The following is a 25312-nucleotide window of genomic DNA, read 5'->3' on the forward strand; positions in this document are numbered from 1 at the left end:
GTTTGAGTCCACAGTGTTCTCTGGGCGTAGTTGAACTACAACTCCCAAACTCAAGGTCAATGGCCATCAAACTCTTCTAGTGTTTTATCTTTTGGTCACAGGAGTCCTGTGTGCCAAGTCTGGTTCAATTCCATCATTGGTAGAGTTCAGAATGCTCTTTGATTGTAAGTTAACTATAAATCCCAGCAACTACAACTCCCAAATGACAAATTCATATATATATAAAGTATATTTAGGGCATACCGATGGTCACTGGGAAAATAGCCAGACACAAATAGTTTTCCCTTAATCTTCCCTTTTTTTTCTGAGCCAGTTGGAGCTTATAGCGTCTCTTCTGATGGAGAAGTTCTTATGCTGCTATTGCTGAATTATTAGACTGAAAAGCCTGGTAGGTGGAAGCAAGTGTGTGTGTTTTGTTGGTTTTTTTTTTTTTGTTTTGTTTTTTGCAATTTCTCTTGGTGTCTGTCCATCTTTTGTCTGTATTGATTTATCAGCTCCAAGTTCAAGTAACCGTACTTTTTATGTCCACAGCGAACTGCCCATGTTAATGCAGTGTAACCACTTTCGTCTTGAGCGTTTATTTGTGATCCATGAGCAACTAGAAGAGCCACAACTTGAGGATAACCTTCACGGGCTGCATACATTAGGGGAGTCATTTTCTTTCTACATGTAGTATTAGGATTAGCATTCCTTGACAAAAGCAGTTCTACACTCTTTAGAATCTGTTCTTCTGAAGCATGGGCATTACATGCAGCCATTAACCCTGTATATTGATCCTTATCAAAGCTGGCATTTGCACCTCTGCACAGAAGGATACGCATGAGTTCCACATTTGCAAAATTGGCAGCATACATCAGCGGAGTCCATCCAGATTTAAAATTGGATTCTGCACTTACACCTGAATTTAACAGGGCTTCAACAGCAGGCAAATTTGAACTAGTCAATGCTTTTTTAAAAGCCTCTTCTTTGTCATCTGTTTGCAGTGCTTCGTCGTAATTCTAAACCATCACAAACAAAATACAGCCACATTTCAGGAATTCAAAATGCAACCTCTGAATGATTGTTGTGTAGCATGTTCCAGATTAGGGAAACCAGACAATCTTCACATCAACACTGACAAAGAAACAGCAAGAAATGCCGTTTACCCACAAGCATGAAGGAATTTCATATATTAGAAACCAACACTTTCTCATTACTTTATTTTCCAAATCACCAGACTGGGCCACAAGAACGCGTGGCAGCTAGTATATGTGTGGGTGTGTGTATCTGTGTGTGTGTATGAAGGATAAGAGGATTGTAAGGATATTCCTTCTTCATTCGCTGCTGACATGGTTAATAAATCCACGAGGGCCCATGGCTTCCTTCCTTCCCTCCCTCCTTGGCTGGCAGAGAGGGAAGAGGCGGGGATGGAAGAGGCCCACTTCCCAGCATGGCGGGCGGGCTGGAGCAGCTGGAGCTGGGGCAGCTCCGCCAGCCTCCCTCCTCTCCATCCCCTTCGCCGCTCTCCTCTTGCTCGAGGCAGGCCTGGAGCCGCGACAACCCGGGCTTCGAGGCCGAGGCGGAGGAGGGGAAGCCGGCGGCGGGCAAAGGGCCGGTGCTGCAAATGGACCCCGGCGACGCCTTGCCCTCGCAGCCGCCTCAGGAGAGCGGAGAGGCCGCGGAGAGCCCGCTGCCTTCCTCTCCTTCGCCTTCTCCTTCTCCTCCGCCTCCGCGCCGCCTGGCCTGGGCCAAAGGATGGGCCAGGCGCCTCAGGGGTAAGTCTCTCCTGCCTCCTGCATCCTCCTTCGCTTACGTCATCTCTGGCTTTGGGACTTCATTTCCCAGAATCCCCGGCCCTTAGGGAAACAGGGTGAGGCCTCTGGGAGTTGGAGGCCAAGCGCATCTTGTGTTTCTCAAACTTCTAAAGCAGGCCTGGACCAACTTGGGCCCTCCAGGTGTTTTGGACTTCAACTCCCACCATTTCTAACAGCCTCAGGACCTTTTCTTTTCAGACAAAAGATGGACAGACACCAAGGGAAAAGAAAAGGTCCTGAGGCTGTTAGAAATGGTGGGAGTTGAACTCCAAAACACCTGGAGGGCCCAAGTTGGTCCAGGCCTACTCTTGTTGGACTCAATTTCCCAGAATTCCCAGCTATAGGCCAAGATGAGCAAGCATTCTGGGAACTGTAGTGCAGAACATTTTAGAAGGCCAAAGAGTGTTTCCCAAACTCTGGCCTTCCAAAGTATTTTGGACTTAGAATCATAGAGTTGGAAGAGAACTCATGGGCCATCCAGTCCAACTCCCTGCTAAGAAGCAGGGATATTGCATTCAAAGCACCCCTGACAGATGGCCATCCAGCCTCTGTTGAAAAACGTCCAAAGAAGGAGCCTCTACCACACTCCAGGGCAGAGAGTTCCACTGCTGAACGGCTCTCACAGTCAGGAAGTTCTTCCTCATGTTTAGATGGGTCCAACCCCCTGCCAAGAAGCAGGAATATTGCATTCAAAGCACCCCTGACAGATGGCCATCTAGCCTCTGTTTAAAAACCTCAAAAGAAGGAGCCTCCACCACACTCCGGGGCAGAGAGTTCCACTGCTGAACGGCTCTCACAGTCAAGAAGTTCTTCCTCATGTTCAGATGGAATCTCCTCTTTTGTAGTTTGAAGCCATTGTTCCGCATCCTAGTCTCCAAGGAAGCAGAAAACAAGCTTGCTCCCTCCTCCCTGTGGCTTCCTCTCACATATTTATACATGGCTATCATATCTCCTCTCAGCCTTCTCTTCTTCAGGCTAAACATGCCCAGCTCCTTAAGCCGCTCCTCATAGGGCTTGTTCTCCAGACCCTAGATCATTTTAGTCGCCCTCCTCTGGACACATTCCAGCTTGTCAACATCTCTCTTGAATTGTGGTGCCCAGAATTGGACAAAATATTCCAGGTGTGGTTTAACCAAGGCGGAATAGAGGGGAAGCATTACTTCCCTAGATCTAGACACTATGCTCTTATTGATGGCTCATGTTCATTTCCCAAAATCCCTGCTCATTGGCCAATTCTGGAAGATGAAATCCAAAACAACTTAGATGCCTAGAGTTTGGGAAACACAGCTTAACTAGGATGTTTCAGTCTAAAGTGTGTCTGGCCAAACTTCAGCCTTCCAGGTGTTTTGGACTACATTTCCCAGAATCCCTGCTCATTAGCCAAGTCTGGGAGATGAAGTCCAAAACACCTTAGAGGCCTAGAGTTTGGGAAACACAGCTTAAGTGGGGTGTTTCAGTCTAAAGCGGGTCTGAGCAAACTTCAGCTCTCCAGGTGATTTGGACTACATTTCCCAGAATCCCTGCTCATTGGCCAAGTCTGGGAGATGAAGTCCAAAACACCTTAGAGGCCTAGAGTTTGGGAAACACAGCTTAAGTGGGGTGTTTCAGTCTAAAGCGGGTCTGGGCAAACTTCAGCCCTCCAGGTGTTTTGGACTACATTTCTCAAAATCCCTGCTCATTGGCCAAGACAGGCAAAACTGGGTTGTTGTAGGTTTTTCAGGCTGTATGGCCATACTCTAGAAGCATTCTCTCCTGACATTTCGCCTGCATGTATGGCAGGCATCCTCAGAGGTTGCGAGGTCTGGCAAAACTTCTGGAAGATGAAGTCCAACGAAACACCTATAGTATTGTCGAAGGCTTTCATGGCCAGAATCACTGGGTTGTTGTAGGTTTTTTCGGGCTATATGTCCATGTTCTAGAGGCATTCTCTCCTGACGTTTTGCCTGCATCTATGGCAAGCATCCTCACTACCTCTGAGGATGCTTGCCATAGATGCAGGCGAAACGTCAGGAGGGAATGCCTCTAGAACAGTAATGGGCAACCTTTTGAGCTTGGTGTGTCAAAATTTGCCAAAAACCTGAGCATAACTTGGGTGGAGTATCACTTTGAGAAAAAAAAACATAATTTTGCAATATTTATAGTTTAAATAAGAAAAATGTATAATCCATGCTGAGTTATGGAGTGAACAATGCTCAAACGTGCAGATGTTAAATTTGTGGAGCCTTTTACAAATTTAATGATGGAATTAGATAAGCTCTTATAAGGTGTATTTCTCTGTATGTGGCCACATGTGTCTGCGTGTCATCAAAAATAACCATGCGTGTCAGTGCTGACACATGTGTCATAGGTTCACCATCACGGCTCTAGAGCATGGCCATATAGCCCGAAAAAACCTACAACAACCCAAAACACCTATAGGTCTAGAGACTTTGGAAAATGCAGCTTAACTGGGATGGCTCAAAGAGGCTAAAGCAGGCCTGAGCAAACTTCGGCCCTCCAGGTGTTTTGGACTACAATTCCCACAATTCCTAACAGCCAGTAGACCAAGACAGATAAAGCTTCTGGGAGATGAAATCCAACAAAGCACCTGGAGGCCTAGAGTTTGGGAAACGCAGCTTAACTGGAATGGCTCAATGAGTCTAAAACAGATCTGGGCAAACTTTGTCCCTCTGGGTGTTTTGGACTTCAACTCCCACAATTCCTAACAGCCGGTTTGCCCAGGCCTGTCTATTAAGACTGACAAAATCCTGCAAAATATATTAGGCCTGTGTGTGCTCTCAATGTTCCCTGCCAAGGTTTGCAGATTCCAGCTCACTAAGCGCATTTCAAGCTTCCTGTTGCCTAGCCAACCAGCCTTTGCTCAGTTGTTCCACTCCGGGATAACCATGTATGTACACATTCCAGAAGTGTTGCCATCTTAACCCAGATTGTAATTCGATGTATTCGATTCTCAGTACAAGTGTTTGCAAACATTTTATTTCATGTCTCACTCATATTTTTCACATTCGCTTTATTAATGTATTATTTTAGTGTGTATTAGATTTTATAGAGCAGGAGGTTCTTTCTCAGGCATTTAGGGACTAAAATTTTACATTAAGAAAACAAGAAAGCAGGGAGAAGTTGAAACAGAAATAAAGAAAGCTTTCTTTTTTCAGGATGCATTCCACCATGGGATGGGAGTTCATACAGCTATTTTTTTTGCAGCATATTTTTACATAAAGCATACCATTCATAAAAAAACTAGTATTTAATTGCTTTTTAAAAGTTTCTCTGAAGAGGGAATACACTCAGCCTCTTTGCTGGCTTCCTTCCCTTCTTTCTTTCTCTCTTGTTGGAAAATTATAGCATTTACCTCTCACTTTGCATCTAGTGGTTTGATGAACCAAGGAATATTTCTGGCAAAACCTTGGTGCCAGCACAAATGTATAAAAATTACAGCAACACTTTTAGTTTGATTGCATGTGTGTTTGTGTGTGTTTTCAATTTTCCATTTGGTGCTACTACATTTTGTTTTAACTCTGCAAAGTTAAAATTAATCCAGTATTTAAATGAATCCAGAATATTTATCAAAGATTCACAGTATTGTTGAGAGAAGTGTCCATTCTCTTAACATTATTAATATGATATTATATTATATATTTACATTACCTACAATATAATATGATATTATAATTATATATTTACATTACTTATAATATTACTAATAACATTACGATATAGTGGTTTGGTGCAATATAGCAATGTTTAATGCTGATATTGTACTATGCTAATAATATATTATATTCCATGTAATATATACCTTGTAAGCCGCTCTGAGTCCCCTTCGGGGTGAGAAGGTCGGCATATAAATGTTGTAAATAAATAAATAAATAAGCATGCAGCAAAAAAAGAGAGAAGTGTCCATTCAAATACTTGACCAGCCATTTGTTGTTGTTGTTTTTTTAATTTGCCATCACGTCAACTTTAACTCTTCCAAAACCACAAGTCATCTGCTGCCTAGTAGAGTTGTTCACAGAATTCGTTCCTACAGTTTATACTGTTTCTTTCATGTCTTCCGTTTCTTTGGAACCACAAAACGGGAAGCCCCCTCCCCACATGAAAATATACCCGTCACGAAAGCCTACTTTCATGTGCATCCAAACTTGCCTCCTTGCCTTGGAAAGGGAGCGCGTGTTTGGTGGGGCATCTAGGCAGGCAGACCCAGAGCTCGGCTGCAGGCGTGCTCTGTGTCTGCCTGCATGCCCTGCCACATATGCAGGCTCTGAGAGGATGGTGGGGCGTGCGGGCAGGTCCGGAAAGCGCATGCAGGTGCATGCTTTTTCCAGACCTGCCTGCATGCCCCGCCATGCACAAACAATCTTTCCAAGGAGAGAGTGTGTGTGGCGTGGCGTGGCATGTAGGCAGGCCTGGAAAGCGTGCGCACCTGCCAGTTCCTACAGCCAAGCGCCTCTTATTATAGAGTAGAAACAGCAGGTTGCCAGGTAAAAACACACGCTGGAAAGGGGAGCCAGTGGATGGGAAGCCCTTCTCAAAAAATGGTCTGATTTTTGGGGCCCCAAAAGAACCAAAAACAACCCTCCCTATTTCGGGAGGCTCACAAAAAATGAATCTGCCCCCCCCCCCCCCCCGCCCCAACAAAAGCCAGAACACTAAACAGGGCAAGTTTTACTCCAAATGCATATGTCTACTACCCAGCTCATTTCTTGTTCACTGTTGTGGTTTTCTTGATTGAATTGATCCACCTATAAAACTATCTCTCTTTTCCTCTTTCATTCTACTTTACAAAGCATTATTGCCTTTTCCAGTGAGCCATAACTTTTCACGACGCATACAAAGTGGAACAGACTCTGTTAATTTATTTTGGTTTCATGTCTTTAAAATGTATGTAAATCTGTTTTTATATAATGCAGAAGTCTTCACATTTTTTCCATTGGCAAGGCTCCTGTCCCTTTGGCTAGCAGTACAACCTGTAAGGAGGGAATTAATGTAACAAGTTATCAGTTAAGTCTTAATAATGGCAACAATTTGTTTAGCTTGTTTGAGAACAACACAGTATAGTAATATCTTGCTGTTTGTTTTCTCTGTTTCTAATGCTGCTTTGTGAAGGTCTGTGGGGTACAAGATTAATGGAAGAAACCACAACCAGAGAGAAATACCTGAAAAGTGTTTTGCGAGAATTAATCACGTATTTGATGTTTCTCCTGGTCCTCTCTATCTGTAAGTATTCATTTTGATGGTGTTGTAGCACTGGTAACTACTATATTTATCAAGTAATCAAATGTAATGTATGTGTGTTTTAACAGGGTTGCTTTTTCCAGGCTGGTTTTAGATTGGCGCTGTTATTCATTAATAATAATATTTATTTATTTGATGCATTTGTTAACCGCCATTCTCAGCCCTTTATAATAATAATAATAATAATAATAATAATAATAATACAACTTTTCAGATGCATTATGGCTATGCATTGTTTACAAATCTCACTTTTACAAATATCCAGATTGTATTTAATTCTTTATTGTCTGGTAAGAAAATAAACCTTCAACTAATGCATTTTCATTGCCTCGCCAGTGGAAATTGACAAGATAAAGCCAGTACTGTTAGACTTCCCTTTTCTACTGTTTTAGAGCATATCATGAGTGCTCATGCCATAATATTGCTTCTTAGAGAGGTATAGGACAGTCTCCTGCAAAGTTTATTGCTGCTAGAGACTATAAACATTAACTACATGGTTAACTGATTAACTGAATTTGAGCTTGGAAGCAATGCTTCAGTGAAATGTTGTTGTATAATTCTAACATTCTTTCCCAAATACTGTGGGAATGCAAGCACCCTTTTCAAATTGCCATAGCAAGTTGTTCTTAAATATTTGGATTAGTGAATATAATATCATAATCATCAACCAGCAATTTGAAGTCAATCTGAGATGGAGTAAATAAGCAACAGCAGTACCACTGCTTATTAAAGACTGGAGAAAGAGAGAGAGAAAGAAGCACTAGAAATAAATATGTTGAGTGTTGAAATGAACGATTGATCTGAAAACAATGAACATTCTTAAATGTTATAGCAAATAAACAATTGGGATCATTGAGTTGGAAAGTAGCCCAATGAAGGAACTCCAGGAAAAGCATCTTCAGAAGTAGCTGTAATCCTCTTTTTAAAGACTTCTAGGGAAAGAGCTCCAGTCATGTCTTTAGGTAATTTGTTCCATTATCAAACCTCATCTTGAGTTCTTTCTAATTTCAGTTGAAATCTACTCTCTTGAAACTTAAAACCATAAGAGAATACGCCTGCATCCTCTTCTCTTGGGCAATCCTTGGTGTGTTGCAGTTGTTCTTGGATGCAACTCCAATAAGCCCCAGATAAAATACCAAATTACTAGATACTTCAGGATCTGGACTCCCTGGCATCTAAACATTGCCTGCCTTGCTCAACGAGTATTGGATATAGAAGGCCAAAAAGACATTGCTACTCTCAGTAAAGCTGGCTCATTGAAATGGTTAAGCCGCTTTAAACACACCTTCCAAACAGCTCGATACCTAAAAACAGTTATGCCAAAACACCTCAGGAGGGTATTTACCAGAGCTCGTTTTGAGCAGCTGGATTCAATGGTCAAGCACGGAAGGTTTAATCAGGTCCCATACAACGATCGAGTTTGTATTTGCGGAGCATCAGAGGTGGAGGATATCACACATGTTCTGTTCAACTGTGAGCTGTATAAGAAAGAGAGAGGCCATTGCCTTGGACCATACATTATTCACAAAACACACTGGGATCCACATATTAAAACTTCATTTTTGTTGGCCGGCCAGAATCCTAAAATAACACACAAAACAGCCCTTTTTCTATTCAAAGCAACACAGCTGAGAATTGCACATTTAGAATCAATTGGGGTAAACTGTGGAGGTGACACAGATATTTGATATCTGAACGGGATCTGCCAACAGTTTGTTTATTTTAACTGCTTTTATTTTAACCTCTCTTATACCGAGCGTTGTATGTTGTATGACTATGTGTTAAATGTGTTATGTGTTAAATGTGTTATGTGTTAAATGTGTTATGTGTTAAATGTTTTGATACGGCCAATAGGCCAATCAATAAAACGTATTGCTATTGCCTGCCTTGCCTTTGATGTTGTGATGATGCAAGTGATACTGTGATATCTAAAGAAGAGTGTTTAAGCACAGAAAATTTGTTCCACGGGGCCTGAAACTGGTGATAATAAATGACAAAATGTGGGTTGGAGGCCATTCTCTCTGGATCAATTAATCATCAGCCCCAGCCCCTTCATTGAGTCTAGATATATCTTGCGTTGTTCTATGAATTTCTGCAGTCAGTTATTAGAATGGCTCTTGTATTATCTCAGGGTCCTTCCAGACCGGCCCTATATTCCAGGATCTGATACTAGGTTTTTTGCTTTCAACTGGATTATATGAGTCCAGATAATCTGGACTAAACCGAAAACCTAGGATTTGATCCTGGGTTGTAGGGCCTGTCTGGAAGGGCCCTCAGACATAAATATATTATTCAATGACTGTATGTTGTATATAGGCTCTTGGATGTTTTGTGTTTGAAATGCTATTTATCTCCAAACTTCATATTTCCAGTGTCTTATGGGATGGTGAGTTCTAATATGTACTACTACACAAAGACAATGTCACAGCTCTTTCTAGACACACCTGTATCAAAAATGGAGAAGATCAACTTCAAAACTTTGTCCTCAATGGAAGACTTCTGGAAGGTATAGATTGGAACTTGATCTTTGAGCATTGCTATATTAAATTGATATGCATATTATGTGAATAATGCACATTATCATTGTCTATCATAATTTTGAAAAGACTGATATTGTTTGACAGAGCTTACTGTAAGCTCCCATAGAAACCAGAAGTCATGTACCACGAGGTCACCTGCTTTGTATGTTTCCCAGTCTGGTATCACATTGATGTTGGAGAAAATAATAAATTTACTTCTTGTCCAATGTACCAACACTTCTCTTCTGTATTAGCCGAGGTGTAATTCTAATCATATCATATGCAGTGCAGTTCAGAGGATGGGCCAAAGATGTCAATGCCTTGGCCTTTCATTACAGGATGCTCCTTCCTGACAGATGTCAGGTGGTTCAATACCGGCTAAACAGTATAATTTATTCAGTGGTGTAGGGCGTAGACATCCTATGATAATGTGGCATGTCTTATTAAGAGCCACATCCACTGTTTTAATATGGTGAGATATATTCCAGACTGGGCATGTGTATTCAGCAATACAATAGCAAAGAGCAAGGGCAAATGTCTTTACTGTGTCTGGATGTGATTCCCGAGTTGTGCCAGTTAGTTTTCATATATTATTTCTAGCACCCACTTTTTGCTTGATATTCAAGCAGTGCTTCTTATAAGTCAAAGCACAGTCCAGAGTAACTCCCAGATATTTTGGTGTGCTGCAATGCTCCAGGGGGATTCCACCCCAGATAATCAGAACTCGAGATGCTTACCTGTTCTTAAGGTGGAAAGCACAGGTCTACATTTTAAATGGATTAGGAATCAAATGTAATAGTACGAGCTCCTAAGCTTCAGAGAGCTTCTGTCCAACCATTTCAAACCATCCCTGCTTGAGCGGTGATGGCACGATCGTCAGCATAGATGAAATTCTCTAATTTAAGAGTTAAATTGAAATTAATCCATTGCTGAAACAAAAATTATTGCCTTCTTTCAAGACATGCAAAATTTTAACAATGGTTAGCTTTCTGTTTCAGTTTGCTGAGGGACCTTTACTTGATGGATTGTATTGGGACATATGGTACAACAATAAAACAGTGACAGAGAATAGAAGTTTCATCTATCACGAGAACCTGCTTTTGGGAGTCCCTCGGATGCGGCAGCTGAAAGTGAGAAATGGCTCATGTTTAATACCTGAAGATTTACAGGATGAAATCAAAGACTGTTACAGTGTTTACTCTGTGGGTAATGAGGACACTGCTCCATTTGGGCTTCGCAATGGAACTGCGTATGTATTTTTCCTACATGAATATATACAGAGGCATGGCTTCTTGTTCTGACAAATATTTAATCAGGTTTTTATGCCTAGCACACTAAATGCTTTTTATTGTCTTTTATGAAGCGCTTAATTTTGTTTAATATCTGATTTATTTATATTTTCCAAATCATGTTATTGAATAACTCACTTGTCCATATTTTTCTGTACTCTACTGATGAAGAGTAAAAGAGTTGGAAGAATTTCTTATATTTTCCTAAACTGATGCCATAATTTAGACCAGTTAAACTTTGTTTCGGAAACCAAGGCCATACCTATAATGGATCTCTTCATGTTGCATTTCAGTTGGATGTACACCAGTGAAAAAGATCTCAAAGGGAGCAGCCATTGGGGGCTCATTGCAACGTACAGCGGAGGTGGCTATTACCAGGATCTTTCTAAAAGCAGAGAAAAGACTTCTGACTTGATTGCTGGCCTTAAGAACAACTTGTGGCTTGACAGGGGCACAAGGGCAACATTTATTGATTTTTCTGTATACAATGCCAATATCAATCTCTTCTGTATTGTCAGGTAAGTTTGGTTTTGTTTTTTTTTTAAAAAAAATGACACTGCATTATTTGTCTGCTGTAAAAATACAAAACATTTACAGTTCATCCATCGATCCCACCAATCACCAGAAGATAGGCTTGAGCAGGTTAAGACGTTGCATTGTTTTGGGTTTGAACACACAAAGTGCAGTTTTTAACCTGCTCAACCCTATCTTCTGGTGACTGGTGGGATAGATGGATGAACTGTAAATGTTTTGTATTTTTATAGCAGACAAATAATGCAGTGTCATTATTTTTGAGTCATAGTGTTGATATTCCTGTAGCTTTTTGTAGGCAGAGACATACATTTGAATTGTGTGCAAAGGAAGAACCAGAAACTTGATTATCTCTCATTTAATATACAATGAGGATTGGCTGTATCTCTGATTAGGATCAAGTACCAGGCTCATTGTCCACCTAAGCAGTTCAAAAATAGCTGTGAGTGGTGAGAAATTAGGCAGGGAGGTATTTTACAGCCCCATAAAAAGGAAATACCTTAAAATGCCTGCAATCAAAGGAAGGAGGAAGTATGTGATAAAAGACTTCTTCCTTTCAGGATGCTGAAGTTGGGAAAATGCCAGCATATACCTTTATCTGTTGTCTGTCCTGTCTGTTTAACGGCATTGAATGTTTGCCGTGTGTGATCCGCTCTGAGTCCCCTTCAGGGTGAGATGGGCAGAATATAAATACTGTAAATAAATAAATAATAAATACATGGGGTGATACTTGCAAATTTCTCAGTCTAATTTCTCAGTCTAATTTACAATATGAGAGGAATGTCTATGTGCTTATATATTGTTGGCGTGACTCTAATGCCTACTGGAAAAAACAGTCTTTTCAAGTTAGTTTATAAAATAATTATGAATTCTGTAGATGTTCTTGTTTAAAACTTCTAAATGGACTGCAGGCATATTTCCACAGCATCAAGTCGCAAATGCTGTTAATTTTTCTACATATTAAATTAATACTCTGTCAGTTAAAAAGCATTTTCAGTGTGAATCCCACTAATAGAAACAATAACAATGAAATAAGATTTTTTGTAAAATAATAAGAGGAGTTTTATTCATGTATTTCAAATGCAGGTTATTGGTGGAGTTCCCACCAACAGGAGGTCTCCTTACGTCTTGGCAATTCCAGCCAGTGAAGCTGATACACTACATCTCTACCTTTGACTTCTTCTTAGCTGCCTGTGAAATAATTTTTTGCTTTTTTATTATTTATTACGTGGTAGAAGAAATCCTAGAAATTCACATTCACAGACTATTCTATTTCAGAAGTCTCTGGAATTGTCTTGATGTTCTCATTATTCTGGTGAGTGAAATAAATATAAGTCTTTAAATATCAACACTATTGTCTTTTATAGTTCGGGTCCATAGCAGATGTCTCTGTGGAGTTCCCATTGAACAAGGACTTGTCTTTCAGTACCACCATTGCTGCAACTTTATGAGAGCTCTCTGAAATTATAATGTCTTAGTTCTTCTTGTTAATGAGGGGAAAGAAGTATTGTTTGCAACAGATCAGCTAGCCATATGACTGGAGAAGAGCGCTAGGTTCACTGCTGTGCTTACCTGGATACCTTAGTATCTCAAATAATCCCTTGATACACTATGTGTTGATTTGGTACCAAATGAGAAATAAAGTCTAGGTAGGCAGGTGTTAGCTAACAGAACTATGCCAAATTCTTATTCAGGGAAGGTGAAAAACAGACTATGTTATTTACATACTTTTTTTCTACATTCAGCTATCAGTCGCAGCTATTGGAATTAATATATATCAAACATCTGCTGTGGATAGGATGCTGAAGGAGCTGCTGGAAAATCAAAATAGCTTCCCAAATTTTGAGCCTTTATCATACTGGCAAACACAGTTCAACAGTATTGCAGCCATCACCATGTTTTTTGTCTGGATGAAGGTAATTAAAACACTTTTTTGTAATATTTCAAGCAGACAAGGTCACATTATGGACACATTCTGTTTTTAGTTCTTTTTGAGAAGTTGTGTTTGACTTAGAACAAGTTTACATTGCTGGGATTTGAACCCTGGTCTCTTGAGACATGATCATTGCTCAAACCAATGCACCGTACTGTAAAGCCACTGTTTAATGTTTCAGCAAACTGGGATGGCTTTAGGTCTGAACTAACAATCCAAGTTTTGGATCATTGTATTGCCTTGGAGCAGTGTTTCTCAACATTCCTAATGCTGTGACCCCTTAATACAATTTCTTGGGTTGTGGTGACCCCCAACCATAAAATTATTTTTGTTGCTACATCATAACTAATTTTGCAACAGCCATGAATCGTAATGTAAATATCTGATATGCAGGATGTATTTTCATTCATTTGACCAAATTTGGCACAGATACCTCATATGTCCAAATTTGAATACTGGTGGGGTTGGGGGGAATTGATTTTGTCATTTGGGAGTTGTAGTTGCTGGGATTTATAGTTAACCTACAATCAAAGAGCATTCTGAACTCCACCAATGAAGGAATTGAACCAAACTTGGCACACAGAACTCCCATGACCAACAGAAAATACTGGAAGGGTTAGGTGGGCAATGACCTTGAGTTTTGGAGTTGTAGTTCACCTACATCCAGAGAGCACTGTGGACTCAAACAATGATGGCTCTGGACCAAACTTGGCACAAATAATCAATATGCCCAGATGTGAACACTGGTGGAGTCTGGGGAAAATATATCCTTGATATTTGGGAGTTGTAGTTGCTGGGATTAATAGTTCACCTACAATCAAAGGGCATTCTGAACCCCACCAATAATAAAATTGGACCAAACTTCTCACACAGAACTCCCATGCCTTAAAGTTACCTGCTGGTGCAAGCCTCCCTCCAGCCTCGCATGCTCTCCCTCACCCGCACATGTGCACCATGCTGCCATGCGTCGAGCATGTCTCCTCTCCCCTCAGAAACAGCCCTCCCCTTGGCCGAAAGGTCAGCTGAGAGGCTGGCCAATCACAGTGGAGGAAGGTTTTTGATGGGAGGATTTGCCATCTGTTTCCAAAAAGGAAGAGAAGGACAGGCGGAGAGATCTTCAGCCTTCTCTGCTTAAGGGGTTCCTAAGACCATCAGAAATATATGTTTTCTGATGGTCCTTGGTGACCCCTCTGAAACCCAGTCACGACCTCCACAGGGGTCACGACCCCCAGGTTGATAAACACTGACTTAGAGGCATTTATTTTTAAGATTATCTAAACAATGTCATAGGAGGCAGAAAAAAAATTAAAAGCATACTAATCACCTTCATCTTTTGAAATGGGTTCAGTTCATGTTGTGCTTACAATAATAAAATACATTAGTTTGTAATGTGTTCCAACACTCCTATGTTGTTTTTTAAAAACTAAGTTTCTCCTTTATCTCTGGGCTACAAATAATGGTTAACACAAACCACAGCCTGCTGTTGTGTTTGAATCACTCTATTGAATTATTCAATATTCCAGCTCTTTCATTGTAATTGACAGTTTAATCCTTTTTAAGCTATGGATATCTTTTCTTGCTGAATTACCTGGTTATTTAAATATTTTTTATTGTCAACAGCTTTTTAAATTCATCAACTTCAACCGGACAATGAGCCAGTTATCTTCCACAATGTCGCGATGTGCCAAAGATATCCTTGGTTTTGCTATTATGTTTTTCATCATTTTTTTAGCCTATGCACAGCTAGCCTACCTAGTATTTGGCACACAAGTGGATGACTTCAGTACCTTCCCAGATAGTATGTAAGTAAAATCAAATGTCTCTGAAGCTGCCATTGAAGTGCCTGCCTCCTTTTCAGATACAGAAATTTGCATCTGGCTTCAATTTCTATCAATTTTAATGACATTCTTTTTGTCATGTTCCAGAATTCTAGCTTTAAATAAATTCCTCTGAGGAAACTTGGTCATCCAAAATCAACTGTGTGTTGTATTGTGATGTAATATATCTACTGTGTGTTGTGATGTCTGTTGGAAACGAGGCAAGTGGTGTGTATGTATCTGTTGTATAATGTCCAGGGTGGGAGAAAGAACTCTTGTATGTTTGAGGCAAGTGTGAATGTTGCAATTGGCCACCTTGATTAGGATTTAATGGCCTTGCAGCTTCAAAGCCTGGCTGCTTCCTGCCTGGGGGAATCCTTTGTTGGGAGGTGTTAGCTGGCCCTGATTGTTTCTTGTCTGGAATTCCTCTGTTTTCTGAGTGTTGTGCTTTGTTAACTGTCCTGATTTTAGAGTGTTTCAATACTTGTAGCCAGAATTTGTTCATTTTCATGGTTTCCTCCTATTTGTTGAAATTGTCCACGTGCTTGTGGATTTCAATAGCTTCTCTGTGTAGTCTGACGTGATGGTTGTTAGAGTGGTCCATTGCCTCTTCTCTTCAGAATCTAAATTTTGACTTGATTGTTGCAAACATTACGACCAATGACTTTGCGCTGATAAAATATAATGAAAGATTAAATACCGTTGTTAGAAATTCAAACAATGTTAATTCTTTAATGCTGATTAATGTATTGGCTAAAATTATGTTGTCCTCTTTAAAGCTTTACACAGTTCCGCATCCTGTTGGGAGATTTTGACTTTACAGAGGTTGAAGAGACTAACAGAATTTTGGGACCAGTTTATTTCACTACATTTGTATTCTTTATGTTCTTCATTCTTTTGGTATGTAAATACTTTATCTCTAGAAATACTGTATGTCACCATCCATTCAAACTGAATTTCATTTTCATGTATTGTCTTCTTTGTGCCAGGACCTAATAACAGATTTATTTTATGTATTTTATGTATTCTAAGGACCAATCTAAAGAGGTCTGTTTTCTCAGCATTGTAGGAAACTCAATGTTAATATATGTTTTGCTATTTCCAAAAGCAGCTGGCTAATAGTAATCCAAGTAAACTGATCAATGCTTTTGATATGTGTCGAAAAGGGGACCAGAGTCATGAACAGGATGATCCTCAAGCTGCCTTTTAAATTCCCTCTGCATTAAACATATGTATTATTCTGAAGGTGCTTACTGGTATTAACATGCTTTTTATTTAAGGCGTGTGAAATACCTTTTGACAGGACCAAGGAAAGTTGTCTTGGATCCAGAGTTCAAATTACTCTTCATATATTAAGATCTTCTGCCTCTGATTTGGGAAAACCTTGGCCTCAATGCTGTTGTTATTTTTAGTAACAACAGACCTATTTAATCATTGCATTGAGCTACATCCGCATTCACCATACAACACTTAGTTCAATGGGTCTGCTGTAGTGGGAACTAACCAATAAGATTTTAGCCCTTTGGTTTGTTGATGGTGATGTTGATGCTGATGCTGGTGATGTTGATGCTGTTCCTTCATAAACTACAAGAAAGTTGAAATTTAGCGTACGATTGGTATTACCATTACCATATATACTTGAGTATAAGCTGAGTTTTTCAGCCCTTTTTAATGCTAAAAAAACCACCCCTTGGCTTATACTCGAATCAAAGTTATTTATTATTTTACTCTGTTATTAGTATTATAGCCCCCGGTGGCGCAGTGGGTGGGAAGTTAACGGCGCTCCATGCAGTCATGCCGGCCACATGACCTTGGAGGTGTCTACGGACAACGCCGGCTCTTCGGCTTAGAAATGGAGATGAGCACCACACCCCAGAGTCAGACATGACTGGACTTAATGTCAGGGCTTTACCTATTCTACTTTATTATTATATTTACATTATTTTACTCTTGTTTTTATTTTTATTATATTTATTATTTTACTCTATTAATTATTATATTACATTTATTATTTTACTCTATTATTATTGTTGTTATTATAACATTTTTTATTTTATTCTATTATTATTACCTTTCCATTATTTTACTTTATTATTATACTTATTATTTTACTCTTTTATTATTGGAAGGACATTTACATTAAAGAAGGTTAGAATAATGGTTTAATTAGAGTTGGACAGTTTAATCTTAAATTACATTTTATGTAAATATTCAAAAACATGTAACCCACTAATGCCTCAGTTAATGTAATTTTATTGGTATCTATTTTGTATGTTGAAATTTACCAGTAACTGCTGCATTTCCCACCCTCGGCTTATACTAGAGTCAATACGTTTTCCCAGTTTTTTTGTGATAAAATTAGGTGCCTTGGCTTATATTTGGGTCGGCTTATCCTCGAGTATATACGTTAATGAAGTAAAAGATATTGGTGTCATAATGCTATTTTTAAAAATGTTTGTCTTAAACAGAACATGTTTTTGGCTATCATCAATGATACATACTCAGAGGTCAAGTCAGATATGGCACAACAGAAGTCTGAAATGGAACTGTCAGATCTTATTAAAAAGGTAAGAATGTATCAATTATTCATATTGTCCCAACATATCTATAGTTACTTACTCACTTTCTGTGGGGCGTCCACAAATTTTCATAGAAGAAAATTACTCCCATTTCCTCTTGTTTTATGTTTTGATAGAAAGCTATTTGTGAGTGGTTGCTTTGATTTGTTTTTTTAGCATAAACAAGAGATCTTGTTTCCTTCTCTTTAATTGTGAAAAGCTGCGATTGCTGTATAATAACATTCTACAGAAAGCATAGTCATAGCACATTGTACAACCTGTATTGTGGGAGATAGAACTATGCAGTTATTTGAAACCCCATCTGAAGAAGTGCCATTGCATATTATTGACAGATAGATGAAGAACAACTTATTTTCCTTAACCAAACATAACGAATAAATTCAGTTACAATTCTCAGTGCACCAAATGTCCCACGCTTATATGATCTTGGACTTGTGAACCAATTAGACATGGTCAAATAGTATTGGCTTAAATAACTTTGACTGGATACAGAACTTCCAGGTCTTTGTGTTTCAGGAATACACTAAAGCCATGGTGAAATTAAAATTGAAGAAAACACCAGTTGATGACATTTCAGAGAGTTTACGACAAAGTGGAGGCAAATTAAACTTTGATGAACTACGGCAAAACCTTAAGGGGTAAGTCTGAACAAAATCCTTTGGCAATTGACAATAAAAGCAGTAAAAATTACAATATTTGGGAATATGGCAAATGGAGGTGCTGTTTGTCATATAAACTGACATTTCTGTTTGCGCATCCTAACCTTTTTCTTAAAGGTAGTTTTTGTCAGAAATATAAAAAATTAACTAGGCATTTTTAATTACAAAAATGTGAGTCAAGCACTGTAAGGGTTTAATGGATGCAATAACCCAGCAAAAGTTGTAGTTCTATATAAGCAGGTGTGCTTGTAGTTTAGTAGGCCTCAGTGTTAGTTTGCCTCAGTGTGAAAGAGGCATCAGTCTTAGAGAGCCCTATGTGTGAGGTAGGCCTCAGTGGGAAAAAGGCCTCAGTCTGTGAGATGTCTCTGTGGGAGAAAGGCCTCAGTGTGAGGTAGGCCTCAGTTTGAGAAGCCCTGGTGTGAGAAGCTTCGGCAAGAGAAGCCCCAGGTTAAAGGCCATTGTGTGTGAAGATCCAGTGTGAAAGCTGCTGTGTGTAAAGCTATAGTGTAAAGCTCCTGTGTAACTTCGGTGTGAGAGGAAGCTCTGTGAGAGCGAAGCTGTTTATCTGCATGAGAAAGAAGCCCAGCATGGAAGCAAAGAAAGAAGTATAAAGAACTTTATTTGTGTTATGGAAAACTTGTTGTAAATAGTGCGGCCATATTATTTTGCTCTAAAGAAAAGCGTCCTAAGGAAGATATAACATTGGCCTGTATGTTTTTGTTCTTTTTAATCACTTTGGGCTACTGGTGATGGATCACGCTGCTTCTGATAAGTTATTCTGCTATACATTCATTGGGAGGGTCTTTTGTTAATAAGCCCACTTGCCCAACAGTTATTTTTTAAAATCTTTTTCAGTCCCAATTTTTTAAAATCTTGTTGCATTAGTCAGTACCATCAAAGATTCATGGAACTGACTGAAGTGTATCAGATTTTATTTTCTAAACAATATTTTACAACAAATCTTAAGGGAAAAATGATAGTTCATTCATCTAACTCTGCATCTTATTGTAAGCTTTTGTGGCAACTTTAAAAGTAATTAGGTGAGAAACTAGAGAGATTTGCTATCTTATCTTTATAGAAAAGGACATACTGATGCTGAGATTGAAGCTATCTTTACAAAGTATGACCAAGATGGTGATCAGGAATTGACTGAGCTGGAGCATCAACAGATGAGAGATGATTTGGAGAAAGAGCGAGTGAGTTAATGGACTTCCTTGAAAGGCTAATTTTTCTTACTTACGCTTTCTTATCAGTGAGAAGTCTTTACAGCTATAGGATCTTTAAAGTTTATTAGATCCAGAAGTATGATTGTTGTATTGTCGAAGGCTTTCATGAACGTAATCACTGGGTTGTTGTAGGTTTTTTTCAGTCTGTATGACCATGTTTTAGAAGCATTCTCTCCTGACGTTTTCCCTGCATCTATGGCAGGCATCCTCAGAGGTTGTGAGGTCTATTGGAAACAGACCTCACAACCTCTGAGGATGCCTGCCATAGATGAAGGCGAAATGTCAGGAGAGAATGCTTCTAGAACATGGCCATACAGCCCCAAAAAAACCTACAATAACCAGTATGATTGTTCCTTTTTTTTAAAAAAAAAAGTGGCTTTGCCTGAATTGTGTTAGGTTTGAGTTGAAAGACAGGGTAGATGTGATGTGTTTGGGGTGTAATGTCAGTGTTAAATAGCATTGGATGTTTTCACCAAGGAGGACTTGGATCTAGACAGAAGCTCTCTGAACCGTCCACTGAGTGGCCGTAGTTTTCCACGAAGCCTTGATGACTCTGAAGAGGATGATGACGATGACAGCGGGCATAGCTCAAGGAGGAGAGGCAGCAGCTCAAGTGGAGTGTCATATGAAGAGTTTCAAGTGTAAGTGAGGTTTTAAGTGTTGTATTACTGATTTTTGAAAATATTTCAGGAAAACACTTTTGAATACTAGTCTGTCCAGCACAATGTAATATGATCTCCACATCCAGGTACCTGAAACAATGTATAAAGGGTTGTGGTGGCACAATAGGTTAATGCCTTTGTTCTGCTGACCTGCTGACCTGAGGGTTGGCAGTTTGAATTTGTGGGATGAGGTGAGCTCCCATTATTAGCCCTAGCTCCTGCCATCCTAGCAGTTCGAAAACATGCAAATGTGAATAGATAAATAGGTACCGCTTAGGTGGGAAAGGCATTAAACACTCCAAGCAATCATGCTGGTCACATGACCAGAAGGTGACAATACAGGCTCTTCAGCTTGGAAATGGAGAACAGCACCTCCCCAGAGCCATAGATGAGCACTGCCTTCAAAGCTGGAAATGAAAGGAGAAGCTTTGTTTACGTTTGTGTGTCTCATTGTATTGTAACAAGACATTGAATGTTTGCTGTTATCTGTTTACACTGCAATCCACTCTGAGTCCCCCCACTCTTTCAGTTGGTAAGATTTTCATTCCTGGGCAATTCCTGGTTGCAGAGATACTGTGATTTCAATTTGGGCCCATCTTTTTGAAGCACACTGTATTTTGCCTCTGCTGGAGCTGGAAAAATCCATTGAATTGCACTGGAGGACCTAGAAAGACCCACAGATATTTCTGATCTGTGGGAAAAATAAGCCACTAACAGTGATTAACACTAACATGTGATTGGTTTCTAGATTGGTTCGACGCGTGGATCGCATGGAACATTCCATAGGCAGCATTGTTTCAAAGGTCGATGCTGTCATTATGAAACTGGAAATTATGGAGAAAGCAAAACTCAAGAGGAAGGAGGTCTTAGGAAGACTGTTGGATGGGGTCACAGAGGTACATCTGCTTCTAGAAAAATATCAGTTTTGCTGTGCAGTGATATTTTTGTAGCCTTTTCTAAAGCTGAAAGTGTTAGGGGAAACTCCTAAAATATAGCAGAGCATCCAAAAACAAACAGGATACAAAAGTTGAGCATTCAGCAGAGCGTGAAGTGCTGTGTGATGACTGTAAAGAATTCAGAGCTTAGGAAGCAAGCATGCAGAGTCCAATCTTAAAAAAATCACAAAAGGCTTCTTTACAATAATAACGAACTACATTTCTTCATGGTAAAGAACTGGGTCTGAGCTACTCTAACACTCATCTCTTCTAATGTTTCAAAAAAACCCAATCTCTACATCTCTTCTTACACACAAGCAGAGAGAGATCTCAAAGCACACAGCACATACTCTCCATATTAAAGTGTAAGGAGGCAGAAGTCATATTCAAAAAGCTTGTAGTAGAAAAATATCCATTTTAAAAAACCAATCAGAATGAGAGCAGCAACAGAGGAAAGAAGAAATAGATACATTCTCAACTGTCATACAAGAGATATGGGGGAAGAGAAATCCTTAGTCTATACTAACTAAACTGTTCCTCATTGAAGACTTGAGACTTGGGCAGTGTGGAATTGAATTCCAACAGAAAGAGTAGCAGGTTCCAATTTACTCTGCTGCAGTAGAGTTTTTTTTTTAAGGTTCTGGCAATCTCTTCATGATCTGTTACGGTATTTTCTACTTAGGATGAAAGATTGGGCCGTGAAAATGAGGTCCACAGAGATCAGATGGAGAGGCTTGTGCGAGAAGAACTGGAGCGCTGGGAATCGGACGATGCCGCCTCCCAAGTGAGCCACCGCTTGGGGACCCCAATGGGGCTCAATGGCCAAAGCCGGGCAAGGAGCTCCCGCCCCTCTTCCTCCCAGTCCACAGAAGGCGCCGAGGGTGGCGGGGCCGGGAACGGCGGGAGCAACGTAAATGTCTAGGGGCATTTTTCTTGTAATTTCAAAAACTCCCACATTTAGTGACCTACGTAAATGAAACGGTGCTGTATCTTACCTACACAGCTGGGTAGAGTCAACAAGCAGAGAAGCAGCTTGGCTATTCTGGTTAAAAAGAACAAGACACTTATATGAAATATTCCTACCTGTGTTTTGAGGACCAGATACAGCTAAACTCCATTCCAGCCATTTACACTGAAATGGCATCCATTTTTCAAGTTAGAAGGAAATAAATGGCCAAACTAGGGAGGTTAATTATAGACTAAAGTTTTACTCTATAATTACCTAGAGACCTACCCGAGAATAAGCTCCATGGAATGCAGCGGGACTTACCTTTCAGTAAACATGTACTTTAGATACAAATTAAGTGCAAATTGAATATGCCTTATCTGAAAATTTTGAGACTAGAACTGCTTTGGATCCCCCCCCCCTCCCATATAATAATTGTATGTATATGTTTACATTATGTGGTATCTTGGAGATGGGACCAAGTCTCAATATGAAAATCATGTTTCATATACACCTTATGGGCAATCATTTGTGGCCAAGTAGGATTGTCTTCCAAAGACAAAGTCTTGGTGGTGGTTCCATAAGTGACTGTAGAGGCCTATTCTGGATCTGCGTGGTCTTTCAAAGTGAGGACATAGATTTGCAGATGGAAGGCAGTCAAGGGTTTGTTTGACGTGCCTTCTTCCTCTTCGCATGTTTCTCAATTTCACCCTCTATTTGTGCTTCTTCAGAATCCACAGCAGTCTTGGTAATAGCTGAAGTAATAACAATGATTACTTTTTCTGTTATAGAGCCTAATCCTATTTGTTTACCCAAAAGTTAAATACCTCTGATCACAGTGGAGCTTACTAACTATTATGGAAAAGGTATCTTTGATCTTTTCAGCTTAGAGATCCAACAGTTTTAGACTTTGAATTTATATTAAGAATTTATATTAAGATCTTTTGTCCATGTGATGGAAGGTTCTTTTTTGTAGTGTGTGGTGGCATTTTGCTTGACTGGCAAAATGAACTAGTCATTCATAAAATCAGTTACTTTGCCCTGACTGTTTGGTATACCAGTGTTACTTACTTACTTAGGCAATCCTTCATTGTTTGAGTAGGATAATCCTCCAAGGTGGGTCCGTAGGTGACTATGGAGCCTTATTCTTGATCTGCATTGTCTCCCGCAGTGAGGGCATTGGTTTCCAGGTGGAAAGCGGTCCCGGTCAGGGTTGGCTTGACGCACCTTCCTCTTGGCACATTTCTCTCTTTCACCCTCGATTTGTGCCTCTTCAAATTCTGCAGCACTGCTGGTCACAGCTGACCACCAGCTGGAGCGCTCACGGGCCAGGGCTTCCCAGTTCTCAGTGTCTATGCCAGAGATTTTAAGGTTGGCTTTGAGCCCATCTTTAAATCTCTTTTCCTACCCACCAATATTCCATTTTCCAGTGTTAAGGAATGACTAACACTAGATATTTTGGAAACAAAGATCAGAGATAGAAAGACTGTTCAATGTCACTTTGGATCAGTCACCCACATCCATACTACCTCTATGGATTCTTGAGCTCCCTAGAGAAAATGTAGAACACATGTTGAGTATTTTAACTCATTTCTCTGGGAACAACAGTTATACTGTTATACTTTTCTTCAAGCTTCTCCTCAAAGGGCTTGTTCTCCAGACAGTTGATCAGTTTAGTCGCCCTTCTCTGGACACATTCCAGCTTGTCAAGGGAGATGTTGACAAGCTGGAATGTGTCCAGAGCAGGGCAACTAAAATGATCAAAGGTCTGGAGAACAAGCCCTATGAGGAGCAGTTTAAACAGCTGGCCATGTTTAGCCTGTAGAAGGGAAGGCTGAGAGGAGGCACAATGAGGGCCATGTATCAATATGTGAGGGGAAGTCATAGGAAGGAGGGAGCAAGCTCGTTTTCTCTGCCCTGGAGACTAGGATGTAGAACAATGGCTTCAAACTACAGGGTAGGAGATTCCACCTGAACATTAGGAAGAACTTCCTAACTGTGAGAGCCGTTCAGCTGTGGAACTCTCTGCCCCATAGTGTGGAGGGTCCTTCTTTGAAGGCTTTTAAGCAGAGTTTGGATGGCCATCTGTTGGGGGTGCTTTGAATGCGATTCTCCTGCTTCTTGGCAGGGAGTTGGACTGGATGGCCCACAAGGTCTCTTCCTATGATTCTATGATTGTAGGATCTCAAACTTGTCATGAATTATTATCCCAAAGGAGAAAGATTCTGTAAAACGTCACCTACAGTATTATGATTTTTTATGAAATCAAGAGAGTTATGTCTTTCTTTGATGAGAGTTGTTTCTGTTCAAGGGGAAAATAATTAAACATAAAGAGTTAAAAATTCCTGCTTCCCCAGAGAATGACAAATTCTCAGAAAAGAAAACATTGACTTTACTGAATGGTTAAATAGCAATTGCCAACAATATATGGCTAATATTAGATATGACACAACAATCAAAAGTTGAGTTGGTATTATGGTGACCATGGAGATGTAGGTTTAATAGTTAATAAATGAACATGGTGCTTCTCTTAAAAAGTATGAAAATGAATATGATTTTTGTGGGCATGTCCCATTGCTTGTATTCTGGGAGCTAAACCTGTTGTGTTGGCCACTTTTGACTCTCATGGCAAAGGAAAACAAGCACATTTATTTTGTGCAGCAGTGCCAAAGGTATTTCAGGGAAAAGCTGTGTGCCTTTCTCAGCACCATTTCCTGAACTCATATCAGTGCCAAGCAGTTGAGCACGGCTTGAAATATGCATTGTAAAATGCTTTTTGGTCTTATTAGCAGCCACCAGAATGACTTTTGCAGTCTTTCTTTTGCAGTCTGTTATATGAAAACCAAAATGTTTGCTTTCATATATCATATTCGTTTATATTTCTGTAACATGTTGTTACGTAATAACAAACTTCATTTTGAAGTGCAGTAAGATTTCATGGTTGTCCATGTGTGCTGACAATGTACATACGGTTAACGTATGGCGGCTAAGACTGTACCTTTTTATTTCCCCAAAGGTAAGGATAGTAAATCCTTGCCTCCTTGATTGTAGAATAATTGTCTTTATACCAAAAATATGAATATCCTTGCTTTAGGAAGTAATTATACATACCATTTATATTGGAAAAATGTACTGGACTAGTAGCAGTTGGCTTCTCATCTAATAAAGACATTATATGATTTACCCAA

The 25312-nt window shown here is 39.8% G+C and overlaps 2 protein-coding genes across 3 annotated transcripts; one reads left to right on the top strand and one right to left on the bottom strand.

Moving 5' to 3' along the window:
• Window positions 1-301: 301 nt before the first annotated feature.
• On the bottom strand, window positions 302-1355 carry LOC137097081 (ankyrin repeat, SAM and basic leucine zipper domain-containing protein 1-like). The gene is given in 3 exon segments (XM_067468383.1): window positions 302-518; window positions 521-998; window positions 1329-1355. Coding segments are annotated over 3 exon segments (666 nt in total). The 3' UTR covers window positions 302-357.
• A 37-nt stretch (window positions 1356-1392) lies between these two features.
• Window positions 1393-25312, top strand: PKD2 (polycystin 2, transient receptor potential cation channel). 2 transcript variants are annotated; one of them, XM_060779259.2, is made up of 15 exons: window positions 1393-1754; window positions 6900-7010; window positions 9401-9534; window positions 10546-10796; window positions 11130-11354; window positions 12454-12682; window positions 13113-13283; window positions 14921-15102; window positions 15897-16017; window positions 17586-17684; window positions 18213-18334; window positions 19434-19551; window positions 20059-20222; window positions 20992-21139; window positions 21861-25312. In XM_060779259.2, exons 1-15 carry the CDS (start codon window positions 1430-1432, stop codon window positions 22098-22100), a joined length of 2640 nt encoding a protein of 879 aa, XP_060635242.2. In that variant the 5' UTR covers window positions 1393-1429; the 3' UTR covers window positions 22101-25312. The 2 variants fall into 2 exon arrangements, with proteins under 2 accessions (XP_060635242.2, XP_060635243.2); XM_060779260.2 differs by having other exon boundaries at window positions 20062-20222.

Source organism: Anolis sagrei, chromosome 5, assembly GCF_037176765.1.
Source record: "Anolis sagrei isolate rAnoSag1 chromosome 5, rAnoSag1.mat, whole genome shotgun sequence".
Taxonomy (NCBI): domain Eukaryota; kingdom Metazoa; phylum Chordata; class Lepidosauria; order Squamata; family Dactyloidae; genus Anolis; species Anolis sagrei.